Source organism: Xenopus laevis, chromosome 5L, assembly GCF_017654675.1.
Source record: "Xenopus laevis strain J_2021 chromosome 5L, Xenopus_laevis_v10.1, whole genome shotgun sequence".
Lineage (NCBI taxonomy): Eukaryota > Metazoa > Chordata > Amphibia > Anura > Pipidae > Xenopus > Xenopus laevis.
The window spans coordinates 123,387,661-123,405,077 of record NC_054379.1 but is presented as its reverse complement, the minus strand read 5'-3'; the positions used below and the strand labels follow the sequence as shown (position 1 = coordinate 123,405,077).

The 17,417-nt window shown below is 35.7% G+C and overlaps 1 protein-coding gene across 2 annotated transcripts in view; it reads right to left on the bottom strand.

The window, feature by feature from the left end:
* The window catches only part of LOC108717037, a 114,564-nt gene that overhangs the window by 20,005 nt on the left and 77,142 nt on the right, over positions 1-17,417 (bottom strand). For both annotated transcript variants that reach the window (XM_018263761.2, XM_018263758.2), the window contains one exon: positions 9,355-9,419. In XM_018263761.2, the coding sequence (XP_018119250.1) occupies positions 9,355-9,419 (65 nt within the window). The remainder of the gene's footprint in view (positions 1-9,354; positions 9,420-17,417) is intronic.

Here is a 17,417-nt window from a genome sequence, read left to right as displayed (position 1 = left end):
AGAACTATCATTCTGGTTTCCAATAGATAACAAAGGATGTGTTTTTTATCAGCTACTGAATTAAAAGCAGTGCCGAGATCCATATTTAAACAATTGCCATTGTAGATACCTTTAATACCAGCCTAGTCTACTGATTAAAAATAATGTTGCCATAATAAGCTCAGTGGCCTCAAAGCAGTTGAGTAGAGTATACCCATTGGATCACACTGGATCTCAAAAGCTTACGTACTTAAAACACTGTTTTTCAAAGTTTCATGATCTTATCGGTTTGTACACACTTTAATCAAGAATGTACAATTGTTTTTGTGCCATGGCATTATTTCTCATCTCAAAATGGTTAAAACCAAGACACAGAACCCTATGTTGGTGATGCCCTCTGTGCTTTGTGTTTGCAGCCACCATGTAATCAGTTTTTGAAGAAAATTCCCTCAGGCAGAAGAAACAAATTACAAATAACATAAATGACGGATTTCATGTCCATTTGTCTTAAAAAAAAACATGACTATGGGTGAATGATACAGGCGCATGGTGAATGAAGCTGGAAACACCTTTTATGAATTGTCTCAAAAGGAAAAGACCTCAATACTACTTACAGAGATAAGTTAAAGGAAAAAGGTGGCCATGTGCAATTATAGGGATGCACATAATTTGGACATTTTTTGGATTCTGTCAAATACTGAGTGTTTCACAGAATACTAATATAATATTATATCAATTCCAAACCCTAATTTGCATCAACAAAAATTCTCCAAAAAAAGTTCAGATTAAATTCAGGCAGACACTTGTGATTAAGCCTGGGGATTTTAGATTTGTGGGTTAATTATTTACATTTTGGGACAGGACAAGTGTTTGAAATCCCGTGTCCAAAATTATGGGGTAGACCTTAGTTGAATCCCTGGTTCACTTGAAAAAGCTTAAAAATAAGTTTATGCAATCCTTCCCAAGTGTCCCTACTGCCCATACATTCCATTAGGACAGTATGGGGTAGATTTATCAAAATGTGAGTTTAGAGCTTAATAAATAAAATTTCTAATTTTTCATATGGGATTTTTAGAATTATGTTTTCCAATGGGTGAAATTTAGAACTCACCATTTAATAAATATGGTTATAAAAATCCCATAGGAATGAATAGAACATGTGTGAGTTTTTTATTTATGAAAGGGATACTGTCATGGGAAAAAAATTTTTTTCAAAATGAATCAGTTAATAGTGCTGCTCCTGCAGAATTTTGTACTGAAATCCATTTCTCAAAAGATCAAACAGATTTTTTTATATTCAATTTTGAAATCTGACATGGGGCTAGGCATATTGTCAATTTCCCAGCTGCCCCTGGTCATGTGACTTGTGCTCTGATAAACTTTAATCAATCTTTACTGCTGTACTGCAAGTTGGAGTGATATCACCCCCCAGCAGCCAAACAAAAGAACAATGGGAAGGTAACCAGATAACAGCTCCCTAACACAAGATAACAGCTCCCTGGTAGATCTAAGAACAACACTCAATAGTAAAAACCCATGTTCCACTGAGACACATTCAGTTACATTGATAAGGAAAAACAGAAGCCTGCCAGAAAGCATTTCTCTCCTAAAGTGCAGGCACAAGTCACATGACCAGGGGCAGCTGGGAAATTGACAAAATGTCTAGCCCCATGTCAGATTTCAAAATTGAATATAAAAAAATCTGTTTGCTCTTTTGAGAAATGGATTTCAGTGCAGAAGTCTGCTGGAGTAGCACTATTAACTGATGCGTTTTGAAAAAAACATGTTTTCTCATGACAGGATCCCTTTAAGCTCTAAACTCACATTTTGATAAATCCCTACAATTCTAAAGCTAACCCTATCAATCAGACCCAAAATCCTAGATTGCATTCTACTAGCAAGGCAAAAGGCAATTCTTAGCTTTCTCAGGGTGATCTGAATCTTGTTAGAATAAGAGGTACATTCTTGCTAGACAAATAGCAACCCTATTTTGAACCCACCAAAAATGAAGTCTTTATAACCTTTCTTGATAGGGTATTCTGTAACCTGCCTGCCCTTATTCCACCTGCCCAGTCTGAAGGAACACAAAATTATATTGACTTTTCATATATTTCTACTCATGGGTCAAATAGTCTATAAGACTTCCCTGTATGTTAGATGATCTACTGTATATCTTTAATTATTTTGGTTTACATTCTGATTTTATTTTCTTGTTCTTCTAGTTCTAGTAATATATCCTATATTCAAAATGTGCTTTGATTTATAGTTAGGGATTTTATTAGCCTTTGTAACCACTGCCTGACATTGAGGACTGTATCCATGCTTGATATCTACTATTCTTCATCCCTTAATGTAGAGGAATAAAGGGTTTTGCAGTGGATTGAAGCAGTGGATATAACTGAAGTTATAGATTATAAAAGAAGTATAGGAAATAGCTGATACAGTAGAAGAGCAGGGCACGTTTGATGCATAGTTGGGGTGCTACATGAAGTAAAGCAAAAGTAAAGAATTCAGCAAAAATATAGGATATAGTGAACATTGGACAAGGGGGTAGAGGATATAGTAGAGGTACAATGTAAAAAAGGACAGTTAAAGTTCATTGTATAAAGAATAGAATTTAAACCAATAAAATGCCAAGGACTGTAGTTCAGTTTAAAAAAAATAAAAACATTGTATAAATATCATATTCATCTTTCTCATAGCCAAGGCATTACAACTGTGATATGTATAAAACAAAATAAAATACTGCAAAATCTCCTCATTCAAAGCTGTATCCATGTTAATTACCTTGTTAATAAATGCTGGATTTTAATAATTTACATCTCCAGTCTTGTAGTGTATTATCATATTTAATATTGCATGAACTTTGTCCTTTCATTGAACACAGAGAATGGGATTTGTTGAGTTAGGAATTACATTTACAAATATACAATCAATTTTCTGTTTTATGCAAAGGGTATAGAGTTTACTTTCTCTAAAAAATAAATGACCTATGTCTCTCTGTAGTCTGTTTGTTATAATTAGCATACTGCCTTTTAAAGAGGACAGTGTGTTTTCTGTTCATTAACAGTAATACTACCTTGGCATACAATCAGTCCCCATGATCTAAAAGCACTGTGGACGCCAAATTATCCTCTCTAACTAGGACAAAATCAATTAACACCACTAGGGATGTCATTATTGTCACATTAAGTCACCTGATATCCTCAAGGGAAAATAAAGTGATTTCTGGAATTTGTAATGCTTGGATTCTAGAACAAAACACCGGGGCTTAAAGAGAGTCATAGCGAAGCTTTTAATATAACAGGCAGAATGGCAAATTAATGAAATAGAAACAAATCTGATGTCAGTTACAGAAACCCATAGCTGCTGTTGAAACTGTATTTCAGAGTAGAAATATCTGCTTTTTGGTGTATTATTCATGGATTAATTGTAGGCTTCTTGCTTTTAATACATCCAGATAACCAGATGGAGCAGTCTTTATTGATGTGTATGGTGCACACAGTTTACACAGCCATTTATTTCCATGGTTGAAAAGTTGAACCTATTTGTATCACTGTATCCTGCTTCATCTGAAGACCTGCTGGATGCTAGTAACTTAATATTCCACCTTTAAGCTATCGCATCACCTTATTCTTAATGGAGAAGTTTATACACAATGGGGACTAATGTTGTTGACTAATGTCTATTTGAATGCACTCTCTAAACAGACACATACTGCATAATACAAACACTTAAATGAACTTTTCATAAATTATGTATTGAAAAATATGTATAGCATAACAGTAACGTTTATTATTATACATAGATAAGAGTTTTTAGATGGAATCATGTTTATTACCAAACGTAAATGCATATTCTATGATTAGGAACTCATGCATGTATGTATATGATCACTGGCCTCAGCATCATGTATATGTACTTGTGAATAATAAACCACAAGCAAATGGCCCATCCAGCAGCAGGAAAGATCAGCAAGGTTTTACCTGTATTAAAGTGGTTGTTCACCTTTAAGTTAACTTTTAGTATGATGTAGAAATGGGTATTTTGAGACAATTTGCAACTGGTTATCATTATTTATTATTTGTGTTTTTTGAGTTATTTAGCTTTTTATTCAGCAGCTCTTCGGTTTGCAATTTCAGCAATCTGGTTGCTGGGGTCCAAATTACCCTAGCAACCATGCATTGATTTAAACAAGAGACAGGAATATGAATAGGAGGGGGCTGAATAGAAAGATGCGTAATAAAAAGTAGCCTTACAGAGCAATTATTTTCTAGATGGGGGTCAGTGAACCCCATTTGAAAGCTGGAAAGACGCAGAAGAATAAAGGAAATAATTAAAAAATTGTCAAGTTTGACAAGTTGACAAGTTGCTTAGAATTGGCCATTTTATGACATGCTAAGAGTTAACTTAAAGGTGAACCACCCCTTTAAAAGGGGGTATAGATTCATGAGAAGAGAAGGTTTTACTCCCTCTTTAAAAAGCACTTGTAATGCCCCATCTATAATATTCAGTGCATCTTTGGTCTCCAATCCTTTAAAAGCAAATAAATAAAATAGCCAAAAAAGTTAATAAGTTGATAAAGGAATTGGAAGGTCTCAGTTATGAAGAACAACTGGCCAAGTTGGGGTTGTTCACGCTGGAGAAGAGGCGCTATAGGGGAGATATGATAACTATGTATAAATATATAAGGGGATCATACAATAAACTCTCTGAAGAGGTCATCCATTAGAAGGAAGGAGATTCCATCTAAGGGGCAGATTTAGTCAGTGAACACTTCACGCCCATCGCCACACTTTGCCATGTGAAAATTCGCTGAGACAACGTAAATTTACTGAAATGAGTTTCGTCCTGGGCGCAGGACGCTGGCGACTTTTCGCTAGCTTTACTTAGGCAATGCCGATTTGTCGCCAGTGTTTGCCGCTTCGCCCTTGAGTAAATCTGTCCCTAGATGTTCAAAAAATGCTTTTTTTTTTTTTTACAGTGAGAGCTGTGAAGTTGTGGAATTCTTTCCCTGAATCGGTTGAACTGGCAGATACATTAGAAAGCTTCAACAATGGTTAGATGGTTTTTTAGCAAAAATTGGAGAGGCTTCAGAAGGGGTTTTGGGGTCAACTAGCGGTTAGCCAGGTTTTATATAGACATAAAGGTTGAACTTGATGGAAGTGTGTCTTTTTTCAACCTAACTTACTATGTTACAATGTATTGGAATAAACTCGACACATTATAAAAACACTAAGCACAGTGGGCATCAGTGGGGTTTGATTTCTTGATAAATACATATATAAATAAAGTCCTTTCTGCAAATCAATAATGCATTCTGTTTTTAAGGTATTCTTAACTGGAAACTTGACTTAATGTTATGATTAATTTGACACGGATATTTCAGTTTCCACCATCAGTGCAACCAAATGGCCCTGATGAAGGGCTCAGGGCAGAGGGGAAAAATGGATGAAACAAGATTGTGTTTTGTGACTTCTCGTACACATTAGCTATTATTTATATGCGTATAAATGACACAAGATTTGTTTATTTCTGTTATATGCATTGCTTTGGATTGTCTATCTATCATCTAGCTATCTTTTTTTTGCCCTGCTTCAGGGGGTATTTAATTAAGTGTATTCTGTCTAACATGATCTGATGTCATTGTACAAGGATATGTTCTTTGTTAGCAACGCTCTTACTTTCAGACTCCTCTGTGTATTTGAAACCATGGTAACAGAACAGTAAGCTAAAGCCAATGAGATAATGAGATATCCTCATTGTAATTGTGCTTCATGAGGGCACCGGTTCCCCAAGGGTGGTATATGACAGTCTTACAACTGCTAATAGAATTTACAAAACACACAAATATTAGTGTGCTGCCATTTGCAACAAAAGCCACGATAACATTTGTGATGCGCTTCTGTCCTTTGCCTCTGCACGGAGAAAGTAGACCCGTGCGGCTCCTGCACCGATTCATTATTTTAATGAGTATCAATACATCTAAATCATGTAAACTTCAAGGAACTTCAGTTCTCAAATGATGTAAGCAGCTGATGAGCCGCTTCTCTGCATTATAATTATGGCTTCTGCATAAAGGCATTTTTAAGGCTGGAATAGGATTTCTCACTTGCACAGATGCCGGGCATTTAAGTGTAGCATTAAACAGATTGTTTTACTGTAAGACATTCATGACAAATTCAGGCCATTGCTTAGTGCTACAAGGGAACAAGGGATACGGTTACCTTCAAGAAGTCATAGAGCAAATGTATCTCGTAGACTTGGTAGCTGTAATCTAAATACAGCTGTCAGTGAAATCAAATTACTCATAATACCTCATCCAAAACATATATATATATATATATATATATATATATATATATATATATATATATATATATATATATATATATAAAAATATAACAGTAAATATACTGTTAGATTCCAACTGACCTACAGTATTTTCAAAGAAGTTAATTTTCTAGTAAATATAGGGCACAATAAGTGTTTTCCTGAGTGCCTATACTATTTTAGCTCACAGCTGCCACAGGGCCCTTACAGCGAATTAAGTGCAGCTAAGCTCATTATGAATGGAGATGCATGTGTTAGGCATCTAGTTATATTTTTGAGCATTTATCAAACAGTCCATCATCCAAAATATAACATTTACATTCATTAAGTCCTACTGCTCCTTTGTATTGAATACAAAGTTCTCAACCAAGAACAAATGCTTATCTCTACATGTTCATACACATTTGGGTCTTATGGAGCTTGGTAACCGACAAACCTGCTAGGTGAAAGGAATAATGTGCTGAAATTATATAGTTGCGCTACATGGGAGTGTACAATGGAAAGGCAGATATACAAACATACACAACTGTCCCTTTCTGCTTTTTGTAGGACTTAACAGCATGTTTAGAATATACAAAGCACTGCCCATAAGTGCACCCAGAGCTCCAGAAGTGATGTCTCCCTTCAGATTTGCAACAGATCTCAGTGTAGTGAAGGCATGGAAGAATGTAGGCACAGGTGAATTGTAGTTCATGTTTGGCCCAGCAAAGTAGCTATAGAAGAAATGCAGCCTCTGTAACAGGTAGATATATTGTACATTCCCCATTCAATTGTTTTTTTTTCTAGAAGAACCTGCAGAGTGCTTTGGAAGGTGCAAATGGGTTATGTAATAAAAGGCACTGAGTTTGTACAACAACCCTTTACAACCAATCAGCAGGTAGCATTTTCTGGCCACTTGGTTGAAAAGCAAACACCTTATTGGTTGCTATGGGTTACTGCCCCTGGGCAAACACAGTGGCTTTTATTGCATATAGGGGTATTATGCAGAAATTTGCATTGCATTTGCAGTATATACTCCTTGTTCAATTTCATATTCTAGGTTACTGAGGGAGAGGGGATGTGCTTTTGTGCTTATATGGTCTATAGCTTTATAGTTATTAGAAAGGGAGAGTAGATGCAAGAGACAAGACAAGCAAAAAACATTAGGGGGCACATTTACTAAGCTTGAGTGAAGGATTCGAATGAAAAAAACTTTGAATTTCGAAGTATTTTTTGGGGTACTTCGACCATCGAATATGCTGCTACGACCTTCGACTTCGATTCGAACGATTCGAACTAAAAATTGTTCAACTATTCGACCATTCGATAATTAAAGTACTGTCTCTTTAAAAAATACTTTGACTACATACTTCGGTAGTTTAAACCTACCCAAGTTCAATGTTAGCCTATGGGGACCTTCCCCAGCACTTTTCTACGTTTTTTATGATCAAAGAAAAATCCTTCGATCGATCACTTAAAATCGTTCGAATCGTTCTATTCGAAGGATTTTATCGTTGATCGATTTACTGTGATTGATTGATCAAAGGATTTGCGCTAAATCCTTCGAATTGATATTCCAATTCGAAGGATTTAAATTCGAGGGTTAATTATCCCTCGAAATTCGAGCCTTGGTAAATGTGCCCCCTAGAAGTGTAACACTGTTTGATTTGGTTTCATTGCACCTTCCTCACATTCCATCTTCAACCTTCCATGAAAAAATAGTTATTGTTGGTACTAATTTATTATTGGACCAATTTAAAATTTGTTTTCCTGCTTTCTGTTGAGTCTAGCAACAATTCGAAAAAAAAAGGAAATACATAACGTGGAGTCAGGTGTTTCTAAAATGTTGCCAAAACTCACATTTTTTCCATGCCAATGTAAAGGGATGATTATTTATCAATTGATGATTGGGTGTGGATGAATGGATTTAAGAAAGCATGACTTCTTTAACTCATTCGCTTTTTCTTGCATCAATTGCTTTTTTATGTCAACCATGTTTTTCTTTAAAAAAATTATAATAAACATGCTTGTGGGGAAAAAAGGAATTGATGCGAGGAAAGGTGAGTTAAAGAATTCAGTCCTGTTCAGCCACACCCATCGGACCCACCGGACCCTTAAATTAGCATTTAAAAAATTCGAGTTTTGTCAAACTTTTAAAAACAACTTTCTCCATAAAGTATTCTAGTAAAATTAAGAATTTGTCAGAATGAAAATCTAAAATCATTCAATGTTTGGGGTGACAAATCTGGGGTACAATAGTTGAAAAGGCACGGTGTGCTTGATATAGGCAGTTAACAGATAAGATTAAAAAGACAACATAACAGAGACAGGGTAAAATTCAGCAGACAAGAAATAACATCTTGATAATTGCTCCCTTAAAAGTGATAGCGATATCTGTAATTAATGGTATTACTGGATTTGTGATATCAAATTGGTTTTAGGTCATAATGTTAATTTTCTTATTAAACTGTGTAGCTCAGCACAGACCAAATGCATTTTTTTAATAATGAAATATCCGAATAAGTTTGCTCATTAACACTTCTGCTTCATTATCCTTCCATTTCTCCTTAATAAGACATGGGCAAAAGGCTTTACCAGAAAATTAAGTTTGGATAGTTTTCATGAAAGTCATGCAGGTAAGAAAGATACATATATATTTATGCAGTGTTATGTAAGATAAAACCTATGTAACACATATTTGTGCTCAGTGGAGATGCAATGGCAGGGTTGGTAAAAAAGCATTATCTCTGTAGTTTCCTCATATGGCTCTAAAAATTTACATGCGGACACTTCGGTTGAATGTTTCTTATATTCTTTACCCAGATGTCCTCTGCTGTTGATTAAGGCCATTAGCCAATATGCAAGATCATACAGTAAAATACTTTCAGACAAAGGTGCCATTCCTACACACTGGCTACAATAAATTGCAATACATTTGGAAATGAAATATTTGGAAAAAGCACGTCCGATGACATTCAAGGGGAGTCATGAGCCTTGATATGAATTTAAGTAACACAAGTCATTCTCTAAACAAATGTCTTTGAAACACTTATGCGTACTTACATAGCTCATGCTGAATTGGAATGGTTCTACTTAAGGATGCAGATTGATGTGCAGACCGTAAAAGACTGAAAATAAAAACAAGATGAATTCTTAACGTACTCTGATCTATGTGGATAAAATGTCCTTAAGATCAACTGCATATTAATACTGAAAATGTGTATGTATGTTTTTTGTGCCTGTGCAGTACAGTATGTGTGTGCATGTAAGTAATGGTATTTATATATTTGTTGTGTGTTACTTACATGCACAATATTTAAGGGACACAATGATAATCCATTGAACGTCATACTTTGCCCACTAAATAGATGCATTAAGCAATGCTGGGGTGCATTGTATGTAATTATAGGCTTGTTCTGTTTTCTTTGGACTGATTATCGCTAATTGGAATTCTGTTTTTTTCTGAGTTTACTTCTTAATGTATTGTTTTTTGATATGGTACTTTCTGCAGTGCAAAGCACATTGCCATGGTCTTCAGTTATTATCCCACGCGAATTGTCTCCGTGACAAGCACTTATTTTCTTGATGGTTTTTGCAACAATTGTTGACACTCAGTGGGTTATTTACTAAATCTCAAATTTATCTGGTCGGACTTTTTGGTGCAAAAACTCAAATTTTTTTGGAAAAAACCCTTGAATTTTTGGAGATACCTCGATGCTGCAAAAAGCCAGAATCTGAAAATTCGCTATCTCACACCTGTTGGTGTCCTATATAAGTTAATGGGAGGGGCACCTATCCCAATTTGAAGATATTGTGGTTTGTGCTGGGTTTAGCCTGATAATCCTAAAATTCAGGGGTTTCGTGGAAAACCCTCCAAAAAAAGGGGGTTTCGGGAAAAAAATCTGAAAAAATCAGACAATTCAGGTTTTCGCTCGATTTTATCTGTTTTTTCCACATCCGACTAATTCAAGTTAATTTTATTAATAAATAAGATCAATTCAGGCATAGGTTTGGTCGTGGTTTTATTAGTTAAATCAATAGATAAATTCAGAGTTTAGCAAATAACCCCCTCAATGATTCTGCAAATGAATGAATTTCCATCACAAAAAGACACTGTTACTGTTGCACTGCTAGTTTGACACTATGTTGCACTATGTGGACAAGCCAGGCAATATGACTAAATATAAGTTATATGATTTATGTTTATTTGCAGTGTTTTAAAAAAAAAAAATTAAATTAAATTGGGCACATTAACTTACATTATACAGGCTCTTCTACAGATTTTTATGACATCTCTGGAGGTCATTAACAGACTTTCCTGCCCCCCTGCCTGTTATGGGTGATGGTTTTATGTGTACACTTGCTTTGAGAAAGTGAAACCCCAGGACAGTGCATGCTGGCAAAGGGTGCATGACAGGGGCGGGACAGAGCTGCCTGGCAGGGGATTAGCAGGGGGATTAGTGATGTAGTTGGGGGGTGGAGTTGTAAGGGGATGTGTAGCACTAACTGCTAAGGAGGGCATCCATTTTGGAAGAAGAAAAGGAGTCCCACCCTCCCTCCCTAGTATTTCCCTTTGTGCTAGTTGTCACAATTGTGGCCTGGGTAGTGGGGCACAGGATAAGTTGATTTGGAATGGTGAGTATTGAGCTGACTAACCAGGAGGTTATGAGAGGGAATAGCCCGTTGTCACAGCCGGGCGGCGGGTCCCTGGCAATGGGGAGAGTTAAGTAAGTGGAGTTTTACCAAGTTGGTTAATAGAACTTGGTTGGTGGTGTTCCTCTCTAAGAGCGGTGGTCTCTGGGAGGGTATGTTGTGTTGGGGGTAGCATGCAGTCCTGTGTACCCATCATGCTAGAAGGCACAAGCGGCTGGTGGCTTAACGATTGCATGTACCTAATTGGGTCCATTGCCAGGGGCCTTGCAGAGGATAAAATGTTAATGGTATTTCACTGTCATATTTGTATGTTTATAATGTTGTTAATATAACAGTTATTGATATATGTGTTATCTATTGTTAAATGATCTGTTATGCAATAAAGCTGTGGACATAAAGACTCCAACAAATAAAATGTATGGTGAGCGAGTTGGTTATTCCTAGGCCAGTTTGGGTGGAAAAGGCAGGTATTTGTCCCTGCCCATGTCAAGGCTTTGGACACAGCTAAAATGCCAGCCATGTATATCAACAAGGTTTGTATACGCAAGTCCCACTGAGTGTGGCTTTGCCACGAGAAGATTACCAATCTCTACTTGGGCTGCACCCAAACATGATGATACTGTATATCATGTTACACTTAAGTGCTTACATCTATATGATTGATTATATTATATTGTTATGGATTATTAGTCAGTTAAAGTCTGAACTAGCTAGCCTTTGTATTTGGTTTAAAATATTTGATTTGATTTTTCACAATAAACCATAAAGACAATATGACAACAAGTAGAATGCAGAAAAAGAAAATATACCAGTGGATGCAAAGACAATCATAAAAGAAAAGAAAGAAAACGTCCATTGTCCTCGGAAATGTCAAATATCCAAACCTGCATTTTATTTACAATTGGAGAAACTGAGATATTTGACTTCTAGTGCTAGCCTTTGTAATGCAAACACAATAAGCCAATAAAAACACTGAATGGCAGGAAAGGAATTCAAACACACAGTTAAAAAACTTAGGGGCAGATTTAATAAAGGGCGAAGTGACTAACCTTAGCGAAAAATCGCCGATTTACTAATGGGCGCAGGCGTAACTTCGCTAGTGAAGGAGATAGACTCTAGTGGTAATTCGTTCCCTTATGCCTGGCGAAGTTGCGAATGGACGTAACTACGCAAATTCACTAAGATGCCGATTTTACTGGCCGTTACCTCTTGCACCAGACTTGCCTTCGCCACCTCAGACCAGGCGAAGTGCAATAGAGTAGAAAGGAGTCCCAAAAAACGCTGGCGACTTTTCATTTTTCAGGATGATAGGCTGCAAAAGATCGCAAATTTTTTTCTTGGGTACCGGGCTTCCCCCCTACCTTTCCTAACATATGGCACATAAACTAAAGACTGGGCTCATGTGTAGGGCAATATAACAACTTTATTTTATTTTATTAAGGTTTCCCGGGCTTGTGTAGTGTAACGTATTGGCTGCAACATATACGTCTTTTCAACTTTAACTTCCCGTCGTATGCAAATTAGGAAACGCTAGCGTAACTTCGCTTGCCGCAGTAATGCTAGCACTACTTCGTCAGCGTTTGGCACGGAGATTGCAAATTCACATGTTAGTGAGTTAGCGTTGTCTGAGCGAATTTTCGCCTGGCAATGTGTTGCGATATGAGCGAAGCTGTCACTGGCGAATTTTCGGATGTTAGTGAATTTGCCCCTTAAGAGCAACAAAAAATTATTATGCGTGGTTGCTGCTGGATTACATACCAGATAATTATATAGCAAACAGATCCTTACAATATCAGAAAGCAGGGATTGTCTTATAAAATGGGGGAGAATACTATTTAAAATGCTTAGTGAATAGACAGAAAGTGAAGTTATGCCTCCTTTCATTTCTTCACTCCCAGAAAAATGCAACATGCTGGGAAAAACTTTGGTAAAGATGATGTTTGGTACTACCAGAGTGGTGTTTTTTAGCCACACTAAATAATCCCATGTGTGTATGTATGTAGGAGAACATTGCTGATTGTAGTGATATTATATACAGTTCTCTATGTTTTCCATCAAACATTATCTAGTTTTTCAAAAACCCAGGCTGCATTCAGAAGACCACTAAAACTGTCAATCACCGAACATCTGAAGCCTGAGAAATTTCCTTAAAGAATTTTTCATAACATTTTCATTTACGTCTTCTTGAAGTTTATATCATATTAGGCCATTTAGGACAACTTTACTGGGTGGTATGGTCATAAACCGGAGAACAAAGCAAAAGAATAATGACATTTTTTAAAAGGCTTTCATTCATCTGGAACACTATAGCTGGGTTTCCTTCATGGACTATGTCTATCTTAGTTTAGAATAAAAACTAAAACCACTGTTATGGTCTTAAATGATTTTTTGATATTAAAGTAGCTTCATCATGCTGATTGCTAGTTGGTTAGGAAAGTAATCACATTGTTTCCCCTACATCTGCTATTGATGATATAAATCTCTTTATATATATATATATATATATATATATATATATATATATATATATATATATATATATATATATATATATATATATATATACCGGTATATATATATATATATATATATATATAGTCTTTGTGAAAATACAAAGTTTAAAAATTTTCAAATATTTAATCTTTTATCCTGTTTATGTATAGAAACATTTGTATTTCTAGTCCAATTACAGTATATGAGGATGCATTTGTGGTACATATTACATTTCCCTTAAAAATACATAATGTATAATGTGCCACTCGAGTATCTGGCAGTCTGGAGAGTTAATAAAATAAAACCTGTGCCTACTTAGTGGATTCAAATGTAAAATGCCAGCAATTTTGAGCCTCACTGAGCTTATTAAAACATTTTAGGACTAATTTACAATGGCCATTTTTTTTGCATTTTGCACACTACATGGAACATTAGCCAAGTAACTACATAACCTCCATTTCAGAAAACAGAGAGCAATAATTGAGCACTAAAGGGCACAGACAGACTCTTTTTCTTATCATAATAAACAGAAAAAAAGAGTTGACTGCAAAAAACATTCCAAAAATTTATTTTGTGGCACAAATTAGATTATTTTTTTTGTAGATCAAGCTATCATTACAAAACAAATTATTGGCATATCACAAAATGAATTATGTAGCACAAAATAGTTGTTTTTGTTAGTTATTTCATGCAGAGTGCAGAGTAAATTTGGTGATTTTGTGACACAATAATTTTGCAATTTTTTTTTTATTTTACAACCCAAATACAGTATTACCTTGCTTTAACTGGAACAGGTCAGACTTTTTCTCTAAGTTTTTTAATTTTTCTAATATTTTATTTTGCAATATATTTATGATAGTTTTTTTGTTTTTGCTAAAATGATTTATACTATAGTTATTTCCATGGCTGGACACCCTCATTGCCAATTGGATCGCCTAATTTTTGGGTGTGTGTGAATGGGTGGAGAATCAGTCACTACAGGCTAAATCACAAGGCTGGTACAGTCTTGAAATTGGGAACGGTGCCTCTCCTAAGTGATGCGTCATACATACCATATATGGCAATAACTGTAATATAGTATTGTAATTCTTAAAGAAGCAAGAGCAAGCTCTATGCCTCTTTCTACTCCACCTCATACCATTTTTTAAAATGTTTTTTAAATGCGTCATTCATCTTTTCTCACCTCATGTAAGAGCAAATCATGATGGTAATAACACTATCATAGGGGAAGCTAAAGTTCACCTTCAGTAAGAAATTATATTTTATATTTCAACACCCAAAATTTGTATGGCACAGACATAATAACCACCTCCCCTGCAAAACAGAAAATGTTTTTATTTTGTCACATAAAAATCATACTTTTATTTATCTTCTATATAATCTATAATTATAGCAAAAATGATTTAATTTATTAATTTTATGAGAGAAATTTGATGCTACAAAATGGACGTGGGATTGTATTATCATAAATAACTACAGGAATTCTTTTATTTTCCCTTTAGATTTCTCTCATGGAAATATTAGGCTAGGGAATATATTATTTTTTAATATTGATTAGTTTTCTCAAAGTGTTACTGGTCTTGCCAGCCTATTGGGTTTATTTCATGTTTACATGATTTTATAGTATACTTAAAGGAACAGTAACACAAAAAAATACAATTATGATTAAAATATAATGTATACATGCACTGGTACAACTGGTGTGTTTGCTTCAGAAACACTACTATAGTTTATTTATAAACAAGCTGCTGTGTAGCCATGGGGGCAGCCATTCAAGGCACAGGTAATTTAGCAGATAACAGATGCACTCCCATTGTATTCTATAACATAGCTTATCTGTTATCTTCTAAGTAACCTGAGCCTTTTCTCCTTTTTCTTTTTCAGCTTGAATGGCTGCCCCCATGGCTACACAGCAACTTGTTTATGTAGACTACAGTAGTGTTTCTGAAGCAAACACATAACTTTTACCAGTGTATGGGCAGCAGTGTATGATATTTGAATTACTTATAAATGCTTTCTTTTTTTGGTGTTATTGTTCCTTAAAAGAAAAGAAAGATCTGGCAAACCCCAGGTCCTTAGCATTCTGGATAACAGGTTCCATACCTGTACTGTACTAACAACATTTCACTTTTTTTTATTACTGATTATCTGTCTACAACCTTCCATACTCCAACAATATATAAAAATTCTCTTACAAGGACCCAGAAGATGGTGTGGCCTATTGGTCATGGGCGAGGCTTTATGTTGCCGGGGCATAGAGAAGTCAATAAGACTGGTAAAGCGAGCAAGCAATAACTGTATCCTAAACAAGAAGACAGATATAATTAACCAAAATCAGTATTTTTTTAGATATTCCTCCTTACTAAGTAATATATAAAAGGACATATTAAATTACAATGGCTCTTTAAGCCTTTCAGACTACATAAACATTAAAGTTTGAAAGAAACCTATGGTGTAGGGGACATTCTATACCTGTTGTTGTTGGGACATTTTCAGTGAAAATTCCCTCTTTAATATTTGGGGGCACATTTACTAAGCTCGAATGAAGGATTCAAAGTTTTTCAACCATCGAATAGGCTTCATCGACCTTTGACTTCGAATGGAACGATTCGAACTAAAAATCGCCCGACTATTCGATAGTTGAAGTACTGTCTCTTTAAAAAAAAACATCGACTACCTACTTCGGCACTTTAAACCTACCGAATTTCAATGTTAGCCTATGGGGACCTTCCCCATAAGCTTTCTAAGCTTTTTGTGATCGAAGGAAAATCCTTTGATCAATGGATTAAAATCCTTCGAATCGTTCGATTCGAAGGATTTAATCATTTGATCGATTTTACCTTTGATCGTTCGATCAAAGTATTTGCGGTAAATCCTTTGACTTCGATATTCGAAGTTGAAGGATTTTACTTAGATGGTAGAATAGCGAGGGTTAATTAACCCTCGATATTCGACCCTTATTAAATGTGCCCCTTGGTCTCCCCAAAGGCTGGCATACAAATCGCTTCGGATTTCCGAAGTCGCCCGAAGTGGAAACTTCAGGCGTCTTCAGAAATCCAAAGTGATTTGTATGTCCGCCGGTGATTTGTATTCTTGGCGATGGGAAGGCATTTCGGGAGGATTAGTCGCCCGCAGTAGAGAAGATTTGTCACTGGGAAACTAATCTCCCCGTCTACCACCGCCCTAAATTTAGGTCCCCGTTGTCAGTGGTGTAAACCATCCTTGGGAGCCAACCCCACAATTTGCCCTGCGTCTTTGCCCTGCAAATAATAACTAACTAGAATTGCAAGGGATAATCTCTAGGAAGATGAGTTGGGTATAATGTGTAGTTTCATGTATTAATCACCTACAGTAACATAGTGAATTAGAAAAAGGTTAGAAAATTAAAAAAGGTTTTAACCCTTACAAACACTCTGCATGTAGGTTCAGAAGAATACAAACAAAATCCCTAGTAGGCAAGCTAAAATTTAAAAAAAAATTAAAAACAACTGGAGCTGAACTTTTTTTTTTCAAATAACTCTAGCAAACACCCAGATTTAAGCCAAAGAAGATTATTTGAAACCCTGCAACCACCTCATGATTTTATGGACCTGCACAGGTGCTGCCATTTTTCTAAATGCAGATCATAACATTTGCAAAATAATCCTCTGTAAATACTAGCATTTTATAGAACATTAGTGAACAACATCTCATTAATCAAAATATTGAAATTGACTGGTCCCTGTGATGCTGCTCTCAAAATGTAACCCATGCAGACTTGTCTGTGATCAATTCATTGTCTAACACATCAATGAATAGTACATTTTTCCATCATTGTAAACCATTTCTTAACTGTTATTGCAAGATTTGCAGCCTCGTGTGTTCTGGCCTGTTTCATTTTACTTTATGAAATATTGGTAGAATACTGGCACCATGCCAGACTTGTGGTACTGATACCAATATTAAGAAGTCCATAAATATTGGAACTAGGGGTCTTTCAC